This window comes from Lepidochelys olivacea (assembly GCF_965140295.1).
Source record: "Lepidochelys olivacea isolate rLepOli2 genome assembly, chromosome: 1".
In the NCBI taxonomy this organism is placed as follows: Eukaryota; Metazoa; Chordata; order Testudines; family Cheloniidae; genus Lepidochelys; species Lepidochelys olivacea.
The window spans coordinates 139,590,315-139,611,466 of NC_140411.1; the positions used below are offsets into that span (position 1 = coordinate 139,590,315).

The 21,152-nt window shown below is 43.0% G+C and overlaps 1 protein-coding gene across 5 annotated transcripts in view; it reads right to left on the reverse strand.

The window, feature by feature from the left end:
- Window positions 1–243: 243 nt before the first annotated feature.
- CTPS2 (CTP synthase 2) overlaps window positions 244–21,152 on the reverse strand; it is a 139,198-nt gene continuing 118,289 nt past the window's right edge. For all 5 annotated transcript variants that reach the window (XM_084617806.1, XM_084617807.1, XM_084617803.1 and 2 more), the window contains 2 exons: window positions 10,068–10,212; window positions 244–354 (listed from right to left, as the gene is read on the reverse strand). In XM_084617806.1, coding sequence (XP_084473932.1) covers window positions 285–354; window positions 10,068–10,212 — 215 coding nt within the window. In that variant the 3' untranslated portion in view covers window positions 244–284. The remainder of the gene's footprint in view (window positions 355–10,067; window positions 10,213–21,152) is intronic.

Below are 21,152 nucleotides of genomic sequence, written 5' to 3' on the forward strand. Positions count from 1 at the left end.
GAACTTGATTTTGTCAAGCACCTTTCACACAAACTGCACCCAAAACACACTGCAGACTTTAATAATACAATTAAAAAGTTAAACAACAAAAGGGGAGAGAAATTAAATGCTGCAGGCAAGGGAGAAAAGACAAGTTTTCAGAGGGAATTTGGAGTGACAGGGAGACCCAAGATAACTTTGTCTCTTGGAGTAAGTCAAGAAGAAATAAAGGTTGTAAAGAAGCATCAAAAGGGCCCTGTTCACCTCAGTAGCATTCTCCAATTCTCTGCTCTCATGCAGGGGGTTCAGCTTGTTTCTGAATCAGGAGGTTCTTTTTCTGGGGAACTGTCATCACTGAGGTCACTGTAGCTATCACTAGCAAAAAAGAATAGATTGTGTGAGTGGTGTAGAAGAAACAATTGCTTCATCTGAAGCCCTCCAACCCCAATGACCCACACTAAGGTGCTGCTTTCTCAGGAAAGACGTAAGCACAGGCTTGACTGTACTGCCATTGTAACATGGTTTCCTTAATAGGAATGGACTTAAGCGTCTGCTTAAGTGCTTTTCTAAACTGAGTTCTAAGTAACTGATGAGAACCAGTACTCCATACTGACAGTATATTATTCTTCTGTTTGGTTACTATGTCTTAACACTTAACAGCTTGATGCTGAAGAGTGCTGAGTGACTGCAAGCACCACTGATGTCACTGAGAGTAGCAAGTTCTCAACATAAGATTAGAAAAGGAATGTTCTAATTTACAATAGAGAAGAAGGAGTTTAAATTGAGAAAAATTTAAAGTAGAGTGAGTTGGGAATTTTCCATCGAAGGATTTACCAACAAAAAATGCCCTTTTCAAAAAACACATGTTCCAGGAGGAAATTTCAATATAGCCAGAAAAATCTGATTTTCTGTCGGGCATATCAAAATGATGGCTTCCCAGCTGTCTCCTAGAAGACTCTTCTGCCTGTTGGCAGAAAGTCAAATTGACAAAAGCCTTCCAAAAGGACTGCCACGGCTGAGAGCCCGGAACCTGCCTTTCTGGATCTCAGGGCTCCCTGCCTTCACCCCAAGCACCAGAGAGGCAAAGAGCTCAGGCACTCAGCCTTCCTGCCTCCTCCTAGATCTGGAGCTGAAGAGACTGAGCACCCAGGGCTCTCTGCCTCCAGAAATAGGGGAAGGCTAAGGGTATGTCCACACAGCAAAAAAGGTCAGTGAGCCTCACAGTCCAGGTCAACTGACTCAGGCTTGCAGGGCTCATGCTAAGGGCTAAAAATAGTAGAGTAGATTGCTTGGGGTGGAGCCCGAGCTCTCAGACCCTCCCCTCATGTGGGGTCTCAGGGTACTACAGTTTTATGGCCTTGCAGCCCAAGTCCAGCGAGCTTGAGTCAGCTGCCCCAGGCCAGCCATGGCCATGCTGTGAGTCTTTTATCGCAGTCTGGACATATTTTTCATGAGAAGGAATTTCCATTTTCTAGCCAGCTCTAATTAAAGGCCCACTTTTATTTATTTAACTTGACCAAAAAACTTAATTTATATTTAAATTAAAATCCTGCTATTTCAAAATCACATCAGAACAAGATCCTTACCAATGCACTACTAACATCCTAACAGCTTCCCCCTTCATCTCCTGTTTCCTATAAATACATTGTTTTATACAGGAGAGAAACTAGTGTGCTAGTGATCATTTTATCAGTGAACAGAACAAGGAAATGGTGAAGAATGTAAAGCAGCACAGTGATCAGCTGAAGGAACTTCAAACAGGCCACAGCGGTCTTGATCAGACAGACTGCACGTTCTTCAGAAGAGTTCAGCTGAACAGCTCCTTGCACAGCCTATGGCAGTGGATGTGTATCTGGGTTGGCGAGCTCTTGGGCTCAATCACAGCTCTTCTGCATGCCCAAATTAAACCTGTTCAGAAGATAACACTCCAGGTGGATCCCTGGCACTCTCCTCCAGTGTATCCCCCAGCTGTTTTACCTCCCTGTGATCACAGGGGTGCTGTGAAAACCAGGGAGTTGGTAGCCCCCTTTGACAGCTACTGAGCTGGTGAACTGACTGGCAGCCTAGTTGGAAGGGAGATGATATACTGCAGTTCAGATAATTTAGAAAAGTCATTAAACTGCACTAAATTATGCTTGGGCTCAATGCAGTTTGCCTAGGGTGCTGGATTTGACCTTAATCTCATCTTGTTCATGTTATATATATATTACCTAACTAAAACACAAAAATTGTAGAAGAGTAGAATAGGGTATATGACAGCAAAGTTGTCTTATTTAATTTCAGACTTTCACTGCTAGGGGAAATCTGCAACAACGTAACTCATTATGTCCCCAGAGGAGAGAGGAGCCTATGGCAGCATAGCCCCCTAGTGCAGACACAGACTATGCTGTCAGAATGAGGGTTTTTTGCTGATGTAGGGACACTGCCTCCCCGAATGATATTAGCTATGCCAACAGAAGCATTCTTCTTTCAGCATAGCTGCAGCTACATTGTGGGTTTTGTCAGCATAGCTCTGTCGCTTGGGGTTGTGTTTTTTTCATATTCTTGAGAGATATAGCGACACCTTTATATGTTTTAAGTGTAGACCAAGCCTCAGTTGCTTTCACATTTACTAAGGGTATGTCTATACTTGCAGAGTTTTTGCACTGTAAGTTTCACCAGTGATAGAGAATTGGTGAAAGTAAAGAGCTGGTTTGCGTACACGCTTAATTCCTCAGGTGTCAGAGAGCGTTTACATTAGCAGCACTTCCATTGCCAATGAGAGCAGCGCTCTAGGGCAGCTCTCTCCATTTTGACGATGGGTCTTGTGGGCGGGGAGGTGATCGGGGGGCACCCTGGGTCCCTGCACAGCCTCCTCTCCCCAAACACCGATCAGCTCCAGTAGCTCAGCATTGCTCCAAGCAGGGGATCCTTTGCTCCGTGGAGCAGCCATTGTCACCTGGCCAGATGATCACTGAGCACTTGCCAAGAAAACAGGAAGGGGAGTTTCAAATTTCCCAGAGCTTTACAGGGGGAGGGCTGGATGTCTGTTTACCTGGCATCAGAGCAGCAGAGCTGCTGGCCAGAGTGGTCACCTAGGCAATGTGGGATATCCTCCGGAAGCGAAAAGCTCTGTAAACAGGAAGAACATGCCTTCACTTGCACATCACCGCAAAAGCATCACCGGTAAGAGCTGTACGCCTCTCGTGGAAGTGGTTTTCTTTTTGCAGTGGAACTTCTGAGTTTCACTGCAAAAAGTCATTGGCAAGTGTAGACGCTCCCATGGTTTTTGCACAAAAAAGGGCCTTTTTCCACTGTGTAGACATGCCCTAAGTCTTAACCTATAACTTTCTGTACTTCCTTTGTGTTATATGTATGTGGTTGATTAACCTTGTTAAAAGAGTGGGTCATATAGGACTAACTAAATGATCAATCTGAGGATTTTAATATGTGGGAAACAATTACATTACCAACATGCACCAGCTAAAGTGAAGAAAAGTGTTGCTAACAATATGATCAAGCATGCCAAATGCACACAGACACACACAGTTTCATCAGAGCATCGTTGCCATTGTACTTACTTCTTTCTGAATGTGCCCAAGGAAGCATGGAATAAAAACTTTGTATTATTAAAACAGTTATGTGTATAATACAGTACAGTATAATACAGAACATTTTCAAGTACAGTAATTAATTGCAGTGTTTTGCCATGTTATGGTAACACTTAGCCTTTAAGTTTTCTATTAGCACTTGCAAATATTGGGACTTTTATTAGTTTCAGGAAACATGCCCTACCTTTCGTTTCTCCACCCAGCATATATACTGTTAATTTTAAAAAGCGGCCAGTGGGAGCTGCGATCGGCGGAACCTGTGGATGCGGCAGGTAAACAAACTGGCCCGGCCTGCCAGGGGCTTTCCCTGAACAAGCGGCGGACCGGCTTTGAGAACCACTGTTTTAATGGACTCAGTGAGAGTTGGATCAGGCCTTTTGTGGCTTTAAGTAATTGTTAAAAAAGTAAAGACTTCTTGGAACAAAATGATGCCATTAGCTTTGCCCAAGAACATTTCCTCAGAGCCCTTTTGACCCTAACGCCTACTTGTTATGTTTAACAACTCCATCTTATCCTGACTGTTGGATGTGAACATTAAGGTTCAAATTATCTTTTGGGACTGATTGAACAGGAAGTAATTTAGGGAAAAATTTGACTTTAAAAAAATCAGTGAATTACAATAAAATGAAATACCACTTGGGGCAAGAGCTCGGGGACAGATATTCCCAAACGATAGCAAGCAGAAACACTCTTATGTAGGAGCAGGTTTTTTATACATACTTTTTCAGGATGGATCCAGCCTCATCCTCCTCCCCCAGCACTGAAGCAAGAGTTCCATTAGCACCAAATTCACCTATATTTAGAGCCCTGGGATGTCCCTATCTGTTTATTCGAGTTACTGTACCTCTGTTTTCCCCTCACACGCCATCACGTATCAGTCAATGTTGTGCCTAGGTGCAGCTAAGAGGAGAGGATTTCCTGTTCGTGTTACTATGGAAATCATCTGATGTGTTCATGTGGTGATGGGGCATGAATGTAAGCTGCAGCGTGTCACCCCATTGATGTATCTCAGCTCCTACAGGGGCAGGGAGTTAAGATCATGTCTAAACAATACATAATCTGCTGTGGTGCAGACCAAATTTAAACCAGCTGGAGAGTCCCCTAGAGAATTCCCCGTGTGTAGCAGGAATTTCCACTGGTGGGGGAGGCACCGCTGAAATCTCCACTCTTGGCATAAGGGAAGGTAGGAGTGGAGAGGAGGTGTGGAAGAAAGGTTCTACTGTGCCCCGTTCTCCAATGGTGAGAGGTCTCTGAGGGACCTTATGTCAATGACAGAAATTAAAGCTGCCCCCTTTAACTTACACCAGGGCTGGGCAGCTGAAAATCAGGGAGCCATGGGCTGTTCCCCTCTCTCCACTACACAGCAGAAAAAAATCAATCCTTTTGTGTCCTATTTTGCCCAGAACTCCTCAGACACCAGGAATTATACCAATGGTGTCACTGTTTCCACAGGGCTAGACATTGCCTTTGGGCACAGCCCTGAGCAAAGGAGACCACACCAGGAGTAGCTCTGAGAGGCAGTATGACTCAGAGACACACCTTTGAGGCAAAATTCCTTCCCAGAGCAAGGACGAAGCAGGGACGGTTGTGATTTGCTTCTGGGTTTTCGGATGCCTTTGAGGCAAACTGCCTAGTAATACTACTACTGAAGCTAGGATTCAAAAAAGCATTAGACTGTTATCTGGGTAATGAAAACATCCAGTTAAATTAGATGGTCAAAACACATTTAGAAAGGATAGCACCTCAGACTTCAGTCAACCACTAACTAACTAAGCACACTGCTAAATCAATCCCTCAGGGTTCGATTCACAAATGGACTTAGGTGCCTGACTACCAACATTTAAGTACCACTAACATTCACAAAACTGCTACCTAACCCTGTAAGGCTCCCTTTCCATAAGTCAGCACCTGCAAAGCTGCCTAACTCCTGATGCCATCTTCCAGCTAATGAGCTGATCGGAGCTCTTGCTGACATCTAATCCCCAGAAAGATTCTCAAATTAGGTATTCCCCTGACTATATCATCTGCCAGGCCTGATCCATTAGGCATGCTCAGAGCACACCTATCCTCTACAAAAGGCAGCCGGGGATGGAGGGGAGCCAGCAGGCCAGGAATTTTTCAAACTGGTTGGGGTATGCAGCTGTAGGTCTAGAATATCCAATAGTGAGGGTGCTTATCTGGGATGGAGGAGACCCACTCTGCCTGATTTGGAGCAAGGACTTGAATCCAGCTCTCTGACATCCCAGGTGAGTGTCCTAACCATTGGGCTATGGGCTGTTCTGCAGTAGGACTCATTCAGTCGCTTCTGTTTAAGCGGTTCCTCTTTGCTTAAGTACTTAAATATTCATTGAAACAAGGACTGGAATCTGGCTCTCCCACATCCTGGGTGAGTGTGCTGACTACTGACTATAATAGGGTGGAGTCTCTGTTTTTTGTAAGAAATGGCTGACTCGGCTTAGACACCTAGCTCCAAGTTCATGGCTGAGAATCTAAAGAAGAGACAAGTGCCTAAGGCACAGCTCAATAGAAGTTAGGTACCAAAATCCCTTTAAGCATATGGGCCCTAATTCCCACCCCTTTCCTCTACATCTCACGCCTGGCTATCTTAAGCAGCTCCCCACTCAGCTTGCAGGCTTCAGAGAATGGCTCTCTTAGACACCTAACACTCCCCATTCAATGCACAGGGAGCCTGCATGCTAAGTCAGGGTTGAAAATTCTAGCAGACTGCAGGACACCTAGGAGTTAGTGTTGCAATATTTATGTCCTCTTTGAGAATCTATCCCTACCTCATTAGGATTAGGAAGGAACTTCTCCTATAGGTTTTCCTGTAATTGTCCACTTCAGGGTCTCTTGAATCTTCCTGTGAAGCATCTGGTGCTGGTCACTGGTAGAGGCAGGGTACTAGATCAGACAGACCATTGATCTGAACTGATATAGTAGTTTATAATTGGTGTGGGGGAGAGCACCACAAGAGCATCCCTTGAAACCAGGACTTGGCATTACAAGGATAGTTCCCCTCTGGCACCCTCTAGTGTCTGCCATTCTGGTTCTGCAGTGGTCTGTGGCTTCCTTGGCCCAACCCTCCAGCCAGTCCAGTCCCTTTCTGGTGTTACAAAATTCCAACTGAAAATTCAAATAAACATCCAAACAAATGATTCTGTCTCTCTTGGGTTACTCTGACATTCCCTGCTCTTCAATCCTACTCCCAGGCTCTGCAAAGTTCCTCTTTGCACCTTAAACTGAGCACTGTCTCCACAGCTTTCTCTCTAGTGGTTTGTTTCCTCCTAGCAGGTTTCCCACTGTTTTCCCTGTACAGTGGCTTTGGCAGTTTCTCCCAGGGACCTCCCTGCTTCTTGCAGACTTTACCTCAGAGTCTTTCACATGGCTTCCTCCTCCTAAATATTCTCTCTCAAGCCTTGTTATGAGGCCCACATATTCATCATACTAACATCTAGCCCCATTAGTTCCACCCCCCTGAGGCTGGGATATAGTTAATTATGGCACAGCTGAGACCAGCCACTTTCCCCTTATAGAGGCCAGTCTCCCTGTGATGCAGTTCCTATTCTACTATTTTCCCTGCCAATGCTGGGTTGTTTCCTACTTTACATTGTCTGGTGTATTGCCTACTACAGTGTGCAAAGTAAGGAGCTTCCACCACTTTGCTAGGGAGACTATTGCAGAGCCAGATACATCTTGTCATCAGAGTTCTTCCTGATATTCAGCCTCAATATCCCTTTCTTAATTTCATTCCATTACTCCTAGTGGTAGCTGGTAAGTACTTCCTCTCCATTTACAAGGCTGCCCAGGGCAGGAGGGAGGCAAAAGGGGCAGTTTGCCCTGGGTCCCCTGTTTGAGAGGGCCCCCAAACTGAATGGTGCTGTGATCCCACATGCCAAGTCACAATGCCTGGAGTGGGGAGCTGGGCCCAGCCCCATGGAACAGGAGCTCCTTCTGTGGGGTAGGCTCACTCTCCAACAACCCCCCACCAGGTCTCCCCTCAGTGGTCATTTCTTTTGGAAGGGTGGAGGGGTCTCTGGCCCATTCATATTTCCACCCTTCAGGTATTTGGATATTGTATCCCTTCCTTAAGTGTCATTTAGCTAAACTACATATGTTTAGTTCTTTTACTCTTCTCTTCTCTCAATCCCCTTAACTTGTCAATATTCTTCTATTAATGCGGTGCTCAGAATTTAATGGAATACTTCAGAATTAGGGAGAGAAGGATGGTTACTTCCCTGCTCTGCATTTTCCCAAGTGGAATCTTATTTCATTCTTTTCAATTCATGTTTCTAAACTGTCCAAGTCCTTTTGTATCATTCCTGTGCCCTGACTCATGTTTCCAACTCCTCCTAAATTATTATTGTTTGCAAATGTCATTAATTTATTGTTACCCCCCTGCTCCAGACCCATTAATGAAGTTATTAGAAAAGACCAGGCCTAATGATTCCTGTGTTTTCCCAGGAGACCTTCTTTCAACTTCACATGGTGCTGTTTTTTTCCCTACTTAATTTATTGCACTTCAATGGTTTTACAACCAACATGATATTAGCTAATTTCTACTACTTTTTCAAGCAAGATTTCACAAGACCCAGTACCAAATTCTTTACTAAAATCCAAATATATTACTTCTGAAGTTCTCTCTTCATCCATGAGCTTTATAATCAAATATTTTTGTCTGGCAATATTTATTCTTTATAAACCCATGATGCTTATTGCTCATGGTCCCTTTTGAATTTAGGGATCAGAGCTACTGTAAACTGGCATCGCTGCACTGAAGCCAATGGATATATACCAATTTATACCAGCTGAGGATCTGGCCCTAGATGTTTAGTGATTTCTTTTACTTAATCTTTGTTTCATTACTTTACTAAGGAGAGCAAATATATGTATAGGATGGCAATTGTCAAGAATCACATTTGTTTTCTATTTTCAGAATTCTCTGTTTGTTTTTCTCTGGTATCTCCCCAATAGTCTGTACTTTTTCAGAAACACCCATTCATTTACTAGTATACTTAATACCCCCTAGGATGACCAATAGTTGGAATGGCTGATCAGTAGATTTTGAATTTTTTTAAATGTTCTTTTACCATGCCAGAGACATACACCACATTCCTTTATGCACTGAGAACAAAGAGGTACTTAAAGAAATGAAAGGACATTTCATTTAGAACCAATAAAACTGTACTTCCCTTTCCAATTTATAGATAACCTGTATAATGCACTACTACAGGAGGCCATCAAATGAAACTCTGGATTTGAAAACGGGATAGATAATGTTATGACCACACCTCTAATAACATTTGTAGCAATGGTTAACAACAAGGTAATATTTGAATACTATGAATTACAAGAGATGGCCTGCTGAAGTCAGGAAGGAGTTTTTCCACATATTGACAGGTTTCAGAGTAACAGCCGTGTTAGTCTGTATTCGCAAAAAGAAAAGGAGTACTTGTGGGACCTTAGAGACTATATGTACATCATTATACAATGGCCAGGACCATTAGAGTTGAGGTTCACTTGCATCTGAAAGATCTGCGGTAAACTGTAAGAACCAGGATTCCAGCAGTTTGATTTGGCTTGATAATTATGTTCCTATTGAGTCTTCAGAAAAATTCTTCCCCTTTGCTCTTAAGTAAGAGAATCCATTTCAGAAATATTTAAAAGCAATGCATGGGGGAAAAAAGCAAAACTGGTAAGTTCTGCACTTCAAAGTTGAATCTGAGTAGGTTATCTTATGGTGGTCTATATTTTGAGAAGCATTGCCATTTTACCCTAAGTTCCCCCTGGCCTCACATGCTCTTTATAATTATTACTATTAACATGGCATCTTTGATTATTAAAACATTTTACAAATATGAATTAATTAACACAGGCTGAAAAGTATTGCTATAAAAACAGAAATGTCCCAGGAACTTTACCTTGGATACACAGACAGGTCTGGGGCTGTTGGGATCAGAGATCTTTGTTTGGCTCAGCCACAAAATTCTGACCTAGGTTCAAATCCTACCCAAACTTGGGTTTTGCTTTGGGCCCTTTTCTACTTGCTCAATATTATTACCTTGCTGCAACAAAATAACCTTGACATTCACTGTTTCATTGTTATGATCATTCACATACAGATAGGTAAGAACTTAACTGCATGAGTTGCCAGCAGACCTTTTTCCTGGTAAAATAACCATTAACACAGGTGAAGTTAGAGGGCCAGACACCTCCTGTGAGGTGAAAAATAATTTTCCTGGAACTGATTGCAGCCAGTCAGGATTTACTTATTTGCATTTCATTACAGTAGTACTTTATTGTTTCTGATCCTACTATTGTTAGTCTCTGAGAAGGAAAAATTGAAGAGCCATATCTCTATAATGACTGTTTTCAGCCAGGGTTTTTCCTCATAAATGTAATAAAAATCAATATAAAAAAGCCCCCTTCCCTTCCTCATTTATTGTATCAATAAAGGATAGTCCCGCTGAAACTAGGCAAACAAGCAAATAATAACGTTACCTTGGAGACAATTTACATCCACGTTGCAAGTATACACTGAGTGTCCCAGTTGCTGCAAGCAAGAGACCAAGGTATGGAGGTGAGGGCTTCATAGGTCTTGAGGAAAACTCTGGATGAAACTGGACACCAACAAAATATGGGTGATCTAAAATCCAAAGGGCATAAAGAAAATGGTAGAAGCTAGGAAATAGAAGACAGTTCTTAATAAAGCTACTTTATAAGGAAAAAGATTTAACACAGGGCACTAAATAACTCTCAATCTTATAATTTCATATGAATTTAATGGGGGAAAAGATCTTAATATTCTTTGATTAAATACAACAAAGGAAAACTGACTAAGGCTATCCAGGCTGTAATGTGCGAAGCTGAGGGCCAATAATAGCACAAGCGACTCAGATTTCATTCCCATATTTACAATGAAATCACTAGAATGCACCAAAGTGTGCTTAGGCTTCTCTCTCGTATTTACACTGTAGTTTAGTCTCTACATTTTTTGTGTGTATGTACAGATACACATAAATGTAAGCACAGTGTGCATAATAAACTGTCAGATCCTGCAAGCTGCTGAGTGCCTTCAACTCCCACTGAAATAAGTAAGCGTCAAAGTCACTTGGCACTTTACAAGAAAAGGCCCACCGGCTGGAAACAGGAAGAGAACAGTGATCCCATTTTGTGAAGGATTTTGATATTTGGTTTCATTCTGACTCGGAACACAACCCCAAAATACTGTAATTATCCACACAAGGGAATGGAGCTCTGGCTCTGGTGTAGTCTGCATGGTAGGCTGCTGCAGAATTTAGAAGCCCTGCAGTCCCTGACTCCAAGGCAGACTGTGTGATGGGCTGCCCCAAAGCCATGGAGACCCTGGGAGCCCGGGCTACTGAGAAGCTGCAAACCTCAGAGCCAGGGTTCCCTGGTTCTTGGCTCCCCATTAGCCTGCTGTGGAGTCAGGTGGACAAGCTGGCAGGAAACCATCTCTGTGAAATGGTTTGATTTCAACAAAAGAGTAAATTCTGACAATGTTTTGTTGGAATTTTCCTGACCAGCTCCAGAGAATATATTTACTAATCTTTTCAAGTAGCACAAAGGAGCTGATCAGACGTCCCAGCTGTGTGTACTACTGACCTGCAATGTTTGGTATAAAATACTGTGGAATAGAAATATAAGGATTAATTGCAATAAATATGGTGACTACTAAGGGAGAAGACTACTTTTTTTTTCCCTCTAAGGAGAACTCTGTTTTTTCCTGATGGGGAATTCTGATTGATGAATGGGAATTTTGCAACCTTAATTCATTCATCCCATGTGTATGCATTATGATACAGTTTTTAATTACATAACCACATACTTTTTTTTTTCACAAGACCCCTGCCTCATTCAATGAAGGGATGGACCTGCTCTGGGAATGAATCATGGTTGTGTAGTGAAGGAGGCTGTTGTCTATAGGATCCCTGCTTCATTGGTCTCATGGGTAGGACAGCTGAATGCTGCCCTTAGGAACCGGATTCTATCCCTGCCTCTGCCACAGAGTTTCCATGGCTTGCTGGACAAGTCACTTAAACCAAACTTTTCACAGCTGGTCACTAATTGTATGTTCGTTATTTCCTGGGTTCCTGACCTGAAACTGTACAGTCTGATTTGCAGAAGTGATGAGCATAGAATCATAGAACCATAGAATATCAGGGTTGGAAGGGACCTCAGGAGGTCATCTAGTCCAACCCCCTGCTCAAAGCAGGACCAATTCCCAATTAAATCATCCCAGCCAGGGCTTTGTCAAGCCTGACCTTAAAAACTTCTAAGGAAGGAGATTCCACCACCTCCCTAGGTAACGCATTCCAGTCTTTCACCACCCTCCTAGTGAAAAAGTTTTTCCTAATATCCAACCTAAACCTCCCCCACTGCAACTTGAGACCATTACTCCTTGTCCTGTCCTCTTCTACCACTGAGAATAGTCTAGAACCATCCTCTCTGGAACCACCTCTCAGGTAGTTGAAAGCAGCTATCAAATCCCCCCTCATTCTTCTCTTCTGCAGACTAAATAATCCCAGTTCCCTCAGCCTCTCCTCATAAGTCATGTGTTCCAGACCCCTAATCATTTTTGTTGCCCTTCGCTGGACTCTCTCCAATTTGTCCACATCCTTCTTGTAGTGTGGGGCCCAAAACTGGACACAGTACTCCAGATGAGGCCTCACCAATGTCAAATAGAGGGGGACGATCACGTCCCTCGATCTGCTCGCTATGCCCCTACTTATACATCCCAAAATGCCATTGGCCTTCTTGGCAACAAGGGCACACTGCTGACTCATATCCAGCTTCTCGTCCACTGTCACCCCTAGGTCCTTTTCCGCAGAACTGCTGCCTAGCCATTCGGTCCCTAGTCTGTAGCTGTGCATTGGGTTCTTCCGTCCTAAGTGCAGGACCCTGCACTTATCCTTATTGAACCTCATCAGATTTCTTTTGGCCCAATCCTCCAATTTGTCTAGGTCCCTCTGTATCCTATCCCTGCCCTCCAGCGTATCTACCACTCCTCCCAGTTTAGTATCATCCGCAAATTTGCTGAGAGTGCAATCCACACCATCCTCCAGATCATTTATGAAGATATTGAACAAAACCGGCCCCAGGACCGACCCTTGGGGCACTCCACTTGACACCAGCTGCCAACTAGACATGGAGCCATTGATCACTACCCGTTGAGCCCAACAATCTAGCCAACTTTCTACCCACCTTATAGTGCATTCATCCAGCCCATACTTCTTTAACTTGCTGACAAGAATACTGTGGGAGACCGTGTCAAAAGCTTTGCTAAAGTCAAGAAACAATACATCCACTGCTTTCCCTTCATCCACAGAACCAATAATCTCATCATAGAAGGCGATTAGATTAGTCAGGCATGACCTTCCCTTGGTGAATCCATGCTGACTGTTCCTGATCACTTTCCTCTCATGTAAGTGCTTCAGGATTGATTCTTTGAGGACCTGCTCCATGATTTTTCCGGGGACTGAGGTGAGGCTGACTGGCCTGTAGTTCCCAGGATCCTCCTTCTTCCCTTTTTTAAAGATTGGCACTACATTAGCCTTTTTCCAGTCACCTGGGACTTCCCCCGTTCGCCACGAGTTTTCAAAGATAATGGCCAATGGCTCTGCAATCACAGCCGCCAATTCCTTTAGCACTCTCGGATGCAACTCGTCCGGCCCCATGGACTTGTGCACGTCCAGCTTTTCTAAATAGTCCCTAACCACCTCTTTCTCCACAGAGGGCTGGCCATCTCTTCCCCATGTTGTGATGCCCAGTGCAGCAGTCTGGGAGCTGACCTTGTTAGTGAAGACAGAGGCAAAAAAAGCATTGAGTACATTAGCTTTTTCCACATCCTCTGTCACTAGGTTGCCTCCCTCATTCATTAAGGGGCCCACACGTTCCTTGGCTTTCTTCTTGTTGCCAACATAGTTGCCACTCACAGCTGCAACTGAAGTCAATGGAGCTGTGCTTTGAGCAAGTACTATTTAATGCTAAATTATTCTGAAAAATCAAGTTCTACGTGTCTCAGATTGGTTAGTGGATATACTTGATTAACTTTGTGCCTCAGCTCCCCATTTGCAAAATGGAAATGCCACCATGACACTCCTGTGAGGTGAGGGAAGATGCATTAAAATTTGTGAATCACTCTGATATTACAGCGATGAGCACCATAGAGAAGTCCTTGAGGAAATTAATACTTCTGTCTTCAGAGCAGGGTTTGGATAGTGTGCAGTAAGTAAGGTCTGATCCATGAACAATGAAGAGCAAACAAAATATGCCGATTCAGTAAGCACTGTCCATTCTGTTCACTGAATTAGGCAGGGGTCCTGTGGAAAAACTAGTATGTGAACATGTAATTAAAGAACATGAAGTGGTCATGTTAGAAAAACATCTGGAGAGCTTAAGATCACCTGAGGACACCAGGTCTATTTGTTGGACTGTAGCAAGGAAAATGGTCAAAGGTACACAAGTGCCCTGCTGATGATGGCACAAATAGCCACATCTACTCTAACGCTGGGCAGCTTTACACTATAATGACCCTTACTATAGCTTGTGTGCGAAAGAGAAAACAATGAACATATATTATAAATAGTAGTTTATCACATTCAATACAAACACTGAAAGTAACAGAGTAGCAGCACTGACTTTCTGAAGACAACATAAAAATAGAGTAGGTGTATGTTTCTCTTAAAAATAGAATAGTGCGTTTATGTTGAAGCAAGATACGTCTAGTTTGTATCTCCCATTGTTGTATGCAGTGTTGGTGTAGCCGTACTGATCCTAGGATATTAGAGAGATGAGGTGGGTGAGATAATATCTTTTATTGGACCAACTTCTGTAGGTGAGAGAGACAAGCTTACACAAAGCTCTTCTTCAGGTCTGGGAAACTCGAAAGCTTGTCCTCATCAACAGAAGCTAGTCCAAAAAAATATATTCCCTCGCTCACCTGGTCTCTCTAGTTTAAATCTGAGCATTTAGGTAAGGTTTCTATTTGAAAGAAAGTAAGGGGAAATGTTTTAGGACATTCCTGTTCCATACACCTATTTCTCCCATAAGGATGCTGCTATTAAAGCCCTAAAGCAGTTAACTTTGACCATTATCAGAGACGGGACATTGGACTACATTGACCATTGCTCTCTTCTGGTATGACAATTTCCAAAACAGTTTCCAGTTCCAGTGAGTTCCGCTGCATTCTCATAGAGTAGGTGGTTACAGGAAAAACATATTTTCCTATGACAATGAAAACCAGGTGTACACTACTGTTACAATCACTAATATATCACTAATTGTACCAGATTTACTGCAAAGTATATCATGTAAGGTATCAATGGAAAAGTTGTAATCTGCTAAATATGATTATCCTGTTTATATGCATGTATCATCTTTGTATCTGAAGTCATGAATATTTGTTATGTATTTGTATCTCAAACATGGGTTGTGTTCCTGACTGACACCCCAAAGACAAATTTACATTCAGGCTAGCCATAGCTGATTGATGGGCCAGCCATATGGTGAATGGGCGATTGATGGGAATCAGCTCTTCAGTGAGCCCTCCTGAAGACGCCACAGACAGTGTGGAGCCAATGGCTACCCGTATGAATCAGCAAAGCATGTACGGACATGTAAACTAAGACTCCATCTTTTACAAGTAACTTTCCATGTTCATATGACCCAGGACTCCATATTGGCCAGTAACTTTCCATGCACAAATTGAGCTATAAAGTGCAATCTGTGACATCACTGCTTTGTCTTCATTCCTGCTTCTCATCTCTGCACTGTGATTTTCTAAGGAAGCGTTGAACATAGGACTGAATGACCCCTGACCTGCTTGGGTGAACCAGAGAGATTTTTTTACAAGCTAGTAGATTTAACAGCACTGCTATGATCCTGATCTACAGATTTGGAAAATCACTTGTAATGTATTTGATTCTCTTAACCATTTAAGAACTCTTTTCTTTTTATGTTATTAAACCTTTAATTTTTAGCTACTAATGGACTGGCATCAGCTTGACGTTTGGGTAAGATCTGAGTTGTATATTGACTGGGGAGTTGGCGGATACTTTGGGATTGGAAGAACTTTATATATGATGAACATGGTTTTCAGTAACGTCTCCTCATAAAGACCAGATGTCTGGGTGGTGATAAGGGCTGGTTTACAAAGGGGGCTGTGTTGTTAGCTTCTTTTTAACCAGTGTGGTGCTACAGAACCTCATTCTTTTACTGGTTTGGTGAATCTAATGTTAGAATAGCCACCAGTTTTGGGTGTGTCTGCCCTATTTTTATCAGTCTGTCCTGAATTTGGCATTCTCAGCTGAGACTTGCACCAGTTGACAAGGTGGTTACAGGAAAAGCATGTTTTCCTATAACAATGAAAATCTGGTATTTTTATGTTTTTAAAGGAATCTGGTTTCATTGTTTGTTCCTTTTTACCATATAGCATATTTCCCTAAAGCAGTAAAACAAGATGATTGCAAGACATCAAAATAGTATCTGTAGGAGTATTCTTCTGAAATGCTTTGCCTACCCTATTTGGTAGAATATATTTCTGTCCCCAATCTCTAACTCCCCTGAGGGGACTGTTTTTCCCCCTCCATGATCAGAGTCCCCTTGCAAACCATTGTGAAATAATTCCAGGTTTTACTGCTGTTCTTATTCCTCTTGTAGTAACACATGATTTAAAAACCCTGCCCAATTTCATTTGCTCCCTACATAAATCCTTTCATGCAAAGCAAATACCAATTATCAGGAGGTGTAGTAGGAACAAACTAAACAAAAACTACCATGAGAGTTCTCTGATTATGAAATCTGATGTACTCTTTAGTGGTAATCTACACTGCAGATGGTTGACATGATAGAAATACATCTTCATTCAAACTCTGGTTCAGAATTTAAGCTTTCTTTGACAAAAATGATAGCAACAGAAACATAACCTTGTGTTTTAGCAGTTTATAATATCCCACTTGCAAGGTACTTTGGAAGCCTGAATAACACATTATGGTGTGTAAAATTAATTGTCTCCAGAGAATCCTTTCAGAAAGTATTCTGTCCAATAACAATTTGCCTTTAACTTTGATTCTGTATATAATGGCTGAAATTTTAGCTAACAGTTAATATTTATTAGACAAAGTAACTTAAAAGAGGGATGAATTAGCAAGGGACTCAGAAGAAGAAGAGAGCTATTATCTCTGCTGGCAGTACAAAGTTAAAATTCAACAAAGTCAAGTCAAGTCAATCTGCAGAATAACTTCTCCTTTGTTTTGTGTCTTCTGGAGGTCCTTGGCCATTGGTGAGAAGGTATATCTTATTTGGCGTAGTAATCTAAATTTACTGAGTATCCACATTGCTAAAACCCACCTGTTTGAAGTAAAAATAGTTAATTTCTTTGTGAAGGAACGGAGATTACTTTCTAGACGGTGGTTCTCCTTGTTTCAGGGAAGAGACACATAAAGGAGTTGTGTTTTTGTTGTGGGTTAAAGGTAGAATGGTAGCAAGAATCCCATCTGGCACTCCCTTTATTGAGTCTACTCAGAGTTATTTGGATAATTAATAGCTGCAAAAAGGCCATCTGCTCTTCAGTAAGGGCAATAATCCCTTCCAGACTACTTGTTTGAGGGGAAGAAGTTCTTCGGCTTTTCTGATGCCTCAGCCACTACCTTATCCATTGGTTTGGCAAACACCTTGCCACCTCAGTATTCTCATGTGGTCAGGAGTTGTTGAGCTAGGATGTCAGCCTTTTGGAAGAGAGCCACATGACTCCTTTCAGAGTAGCAGCCGTGTTAGTCTGTATCCACAAAAAGAAAAGGAGTACTTGTGGCACCTTAGAGATAAACAAATTTATTTGAGCATAAGCTTTCGTGAGCTACAGCTCACTTCATCGGATGCATGCAGTGGAAAATACAGTGGGGAGATCTATATACAGAGAGAACATGAAACAATGAGTATTACCATACACACTGTAACAAGAGTGATCAGATAAGGTGAGCTATTACCAGCAGGAGAGCGGGGGGGGACCTTTTGTAGTGATAATCAAGGTGGACCATTTCCAGCAGCTCACAAGAACGTGTGAGGAACAGTGAGGAGGGGGGAAATAAACATGGGGAAATAGTTTTACTTTGTGTAATGACACATCCACTCCCAGTCTTTATTCAAGCCCAAGTTAATTGTGTCCAGTTTGCAAATTAATTCCAATTCAGCAGTTTCTCATTGGACTCTGTTTTTGAAGTTTTTTTTTGTTGAATTGCCACTTTTAGGTCTGTAATTGAGTGACCAAAGAGATTGAAGTGTTCTCTGATTGGTTTTTGAATGTTATAATTCTTGACATCTGATTTCTGTCCAATTATTCTTTTAAGTAGAGACTGTCCAGTTTGGCCAACGTACATGGCAGAGGGGCATTGCTGGCACATGATGGCATATATCACATTGGTAGATGCGCAGGTGAACGAGCCTCTGATAGTGTGGCTGATGTGATTAGGCCCCGTGATGGTGTCCCCTGAATAGATATGTGGACACAGTTGGCAACAGGCTTTGTTGCAAGGATAAGTTCCTGGGTTAATGGTTCTGTTGTGTGGTGTGTGGTTGCTGGTGAGTATTTCCTTCAGGTTTGGGGGCTGTCTCCCAAGATCTGTGAGAGTGATGGGTTGTCCTTCAGGATAGGTTGTAGATCCTTGATGATGAGTTGGAGGGGTTTTAGTTGGGGGCTGAAGGTGATGGCTAGTGGCGTTCTGTTATTTTCTTTGTTGGGCCTGTCCTGTAGTAGGTGACTTCTGGGAACTCTTCTGGCTCTGTCTATCTGTTTCTTCACTTCAGCAGGTGGGTATTGTAAGAATGCTTGATAGAGATCTTGTAGGTGTTTGTCTCTGTCTGAGGGGTTAGAGCAAATGCGGTTGTATCGCAGAGCTTGGCTGTAGACAATGGATCGTGTGGTGTGGTCTGGGTGAAAGCTGGAGGCATGTAGGTAAGCATAGAGGTCAGTAGGTTTCCAGTATAGGGTGGTGTTAATGTGACCATCGCTTATTAGCACCGTAGTGTCCAGGAAGTGGATCTCTTGTGTGGACTGGTCCAGGCTGAGGTTGATGGTGGGATGGAAATTGTTGAAATCATGGTGGAATTCCTCAAGGACTTCTTTTCCATGGGTCCAGATGATGAAGATGTCATCAATGTAGCGCAAGTAGAGTAGGGGCATTAGGGGACGAGAGCTGAGGAAGCGTTGTTCTAAGTCAGCCATAAAAATGTTGGCATACTGTGGGGCCATGCGGGTAGCCATAGCAGTGCCGCTGATTTCAAGGTATACATTGTCTCCAAATGTAAAATAGTTATGGGTAAGGACAAAGTCACAAATTTCAGCCACCAGGTTAGCCGTGACATTATCGGGGATAGTGTTCTTGACGGCGTGTAGTCCATCTTTGTGTGGAATGTTCGTGTAGAGGGCTTCTACATTCATAGTGGCCATACACAACCTCAGCCGTGCAGAACACAATGCCATCCACAGCCTCAGAAACAACTCTGACATCATAATCAAAAAGGCTGACAAAGGAGGTGCTGTTGTCATCATGAATAGATTGGAATATGAACAAGAGGCTGCTCGGCAGCTCTCCAACACCACTTTCTACAAGCCATTACCCTCTGATCCCACTGAGAGTTACCAAAAGAAACTACAGCATTTGCTCAAGAAACTCCCTGAAATAGCACAAGATCAAATCCGCACAGACACACCCCTGGAACCCCAACCTGGGATATTCTATCTACTACCCAAGATCCATAAACCTGGAAATCCTGGGCGCCCCATCATCTCAGGCATTGGCACCCTGACAGCAGGATTGTCTGGCTATGTAGACTCCCTCCCCAGGCCCTATGCTACCAGCACTCCCAGCTACCTTCGAGACACCACTGACTTCCTGAGGAAACTACAATCCATCGGTGATCTTCCTGAAAACACCATCCTGGCCACTATGAATGTAGAAGCCCTCTACACCAACATTCTACACAAAGGTGGACTACAAGCCGTCAAGAACACTATCCCCGATAATGTCACGGCTAACCTGGTGGCTGAACTTTGTGACTTTGTCCTTACCCATAACTATTTTACATTTGGGGACAATGTATACCTTCAAATCAGTAGCACTGCTATGGCTACCCGCATGGCCCTACAGTATGCCAACATTTTTATGGCTGACTTAGAACAACGCTTCCTCAGCTCTCGTCCCCTAATGCCCCTACTCTACTTGCGCTATATTGATGACATCTTCATCATCTGGACCCATGGAAAAGAAGTCCTTGAGGAATTCCACCATGATTTCAACAATTTCCATTCCACAATCAACCTCAGCATGGTCCAGTCCACACAAGAGATCCACATCCTGGACACTACAGTGCCTAATAAACGATGGTCACATAAACACCACCCTATACCGGAAACCTACTGATTGCTATTCCTACCTACATGCCTCCGGCTTTCACCCTGACCACACCACACGATCCTTTGTCTACAGCCAAGCTCTGCGATACAACCGCATTTGCTCCAACCCCTCAGACAGAGACAAACACCTACAAGATCTCTATCAAGCATTCTTACAACTACAATACCCACCTGCGGAAGTGAAGAAACAGATTGATAGAGCCAGAAGAGTTCCCAGAAGTCACCTACTACAGGACAGGCCTAACAAAGAAAATAACAGAACGCCACTAGCCGTCACCTTCAGCCCCCCAACTAAAACCCCTCCAATGCATTATTAAGGATCTACAACCTATCCTGAAGGAAGACCCAACACTCTCACAAATCTTGGGAGACAGACCAGTCCTTGCCTATAGACAGCCCCCCAACCTGAAGCAAATACTCACCAGCAACCACATACCACACAACAGAACCACTAACTCAGGAACCTATCCTTGCAACAAAGCCCGTTGCCAACTGTGCCCACATATCTATTCAGGGGACACCATCACAGGGCCTAATAACATCAGCCACACTATCAGAGGCTCGTTCACCTGCACATCCACCAATGTGATATATGCCATCATGTGCCAGCAATGTCCCTCTGCCATGTACATTGGTCAAACTGGATAGTCTCTACATAAAAGAATAAATGGACACAAATCAGATGTCAAGAAGTATAACATTCATAAACCAGTCGGAGAACACTTCAATCTCTCTGGTCACGCGATTACAGACATGAAAATTGCGATATTACAACAGAAAAACTTCAAAACCAGACTCCAGCGAGCGACTGTTGAATTGAAATTCATTTGCAAATTGGATACTATTAACTTAGGCTTGAATAGAGACTGGGAGTGGCTAAGTCATTATGCAAGGTAACCTATTTCCCCTTGTTTTTTCCTCTCCCTCCCCCCCCACCAGACATTCTTGTTAAACCCTGGATTTGTGCTGGAAATGGCCCAACTTGATTATCATACATATTGTAAGGAGAGTGATCACTTTAGATAAGCTATTACCAGCAGGAGAGTGGGGTGGGGGGAGAGAAAACCTTTTGTAGTGGTAAACACCCATTTTTTCATGGTTTGTGTGTATAAAAAGATCTTCTGTACTTTCCACAGTATGCATCCGATGAAGTG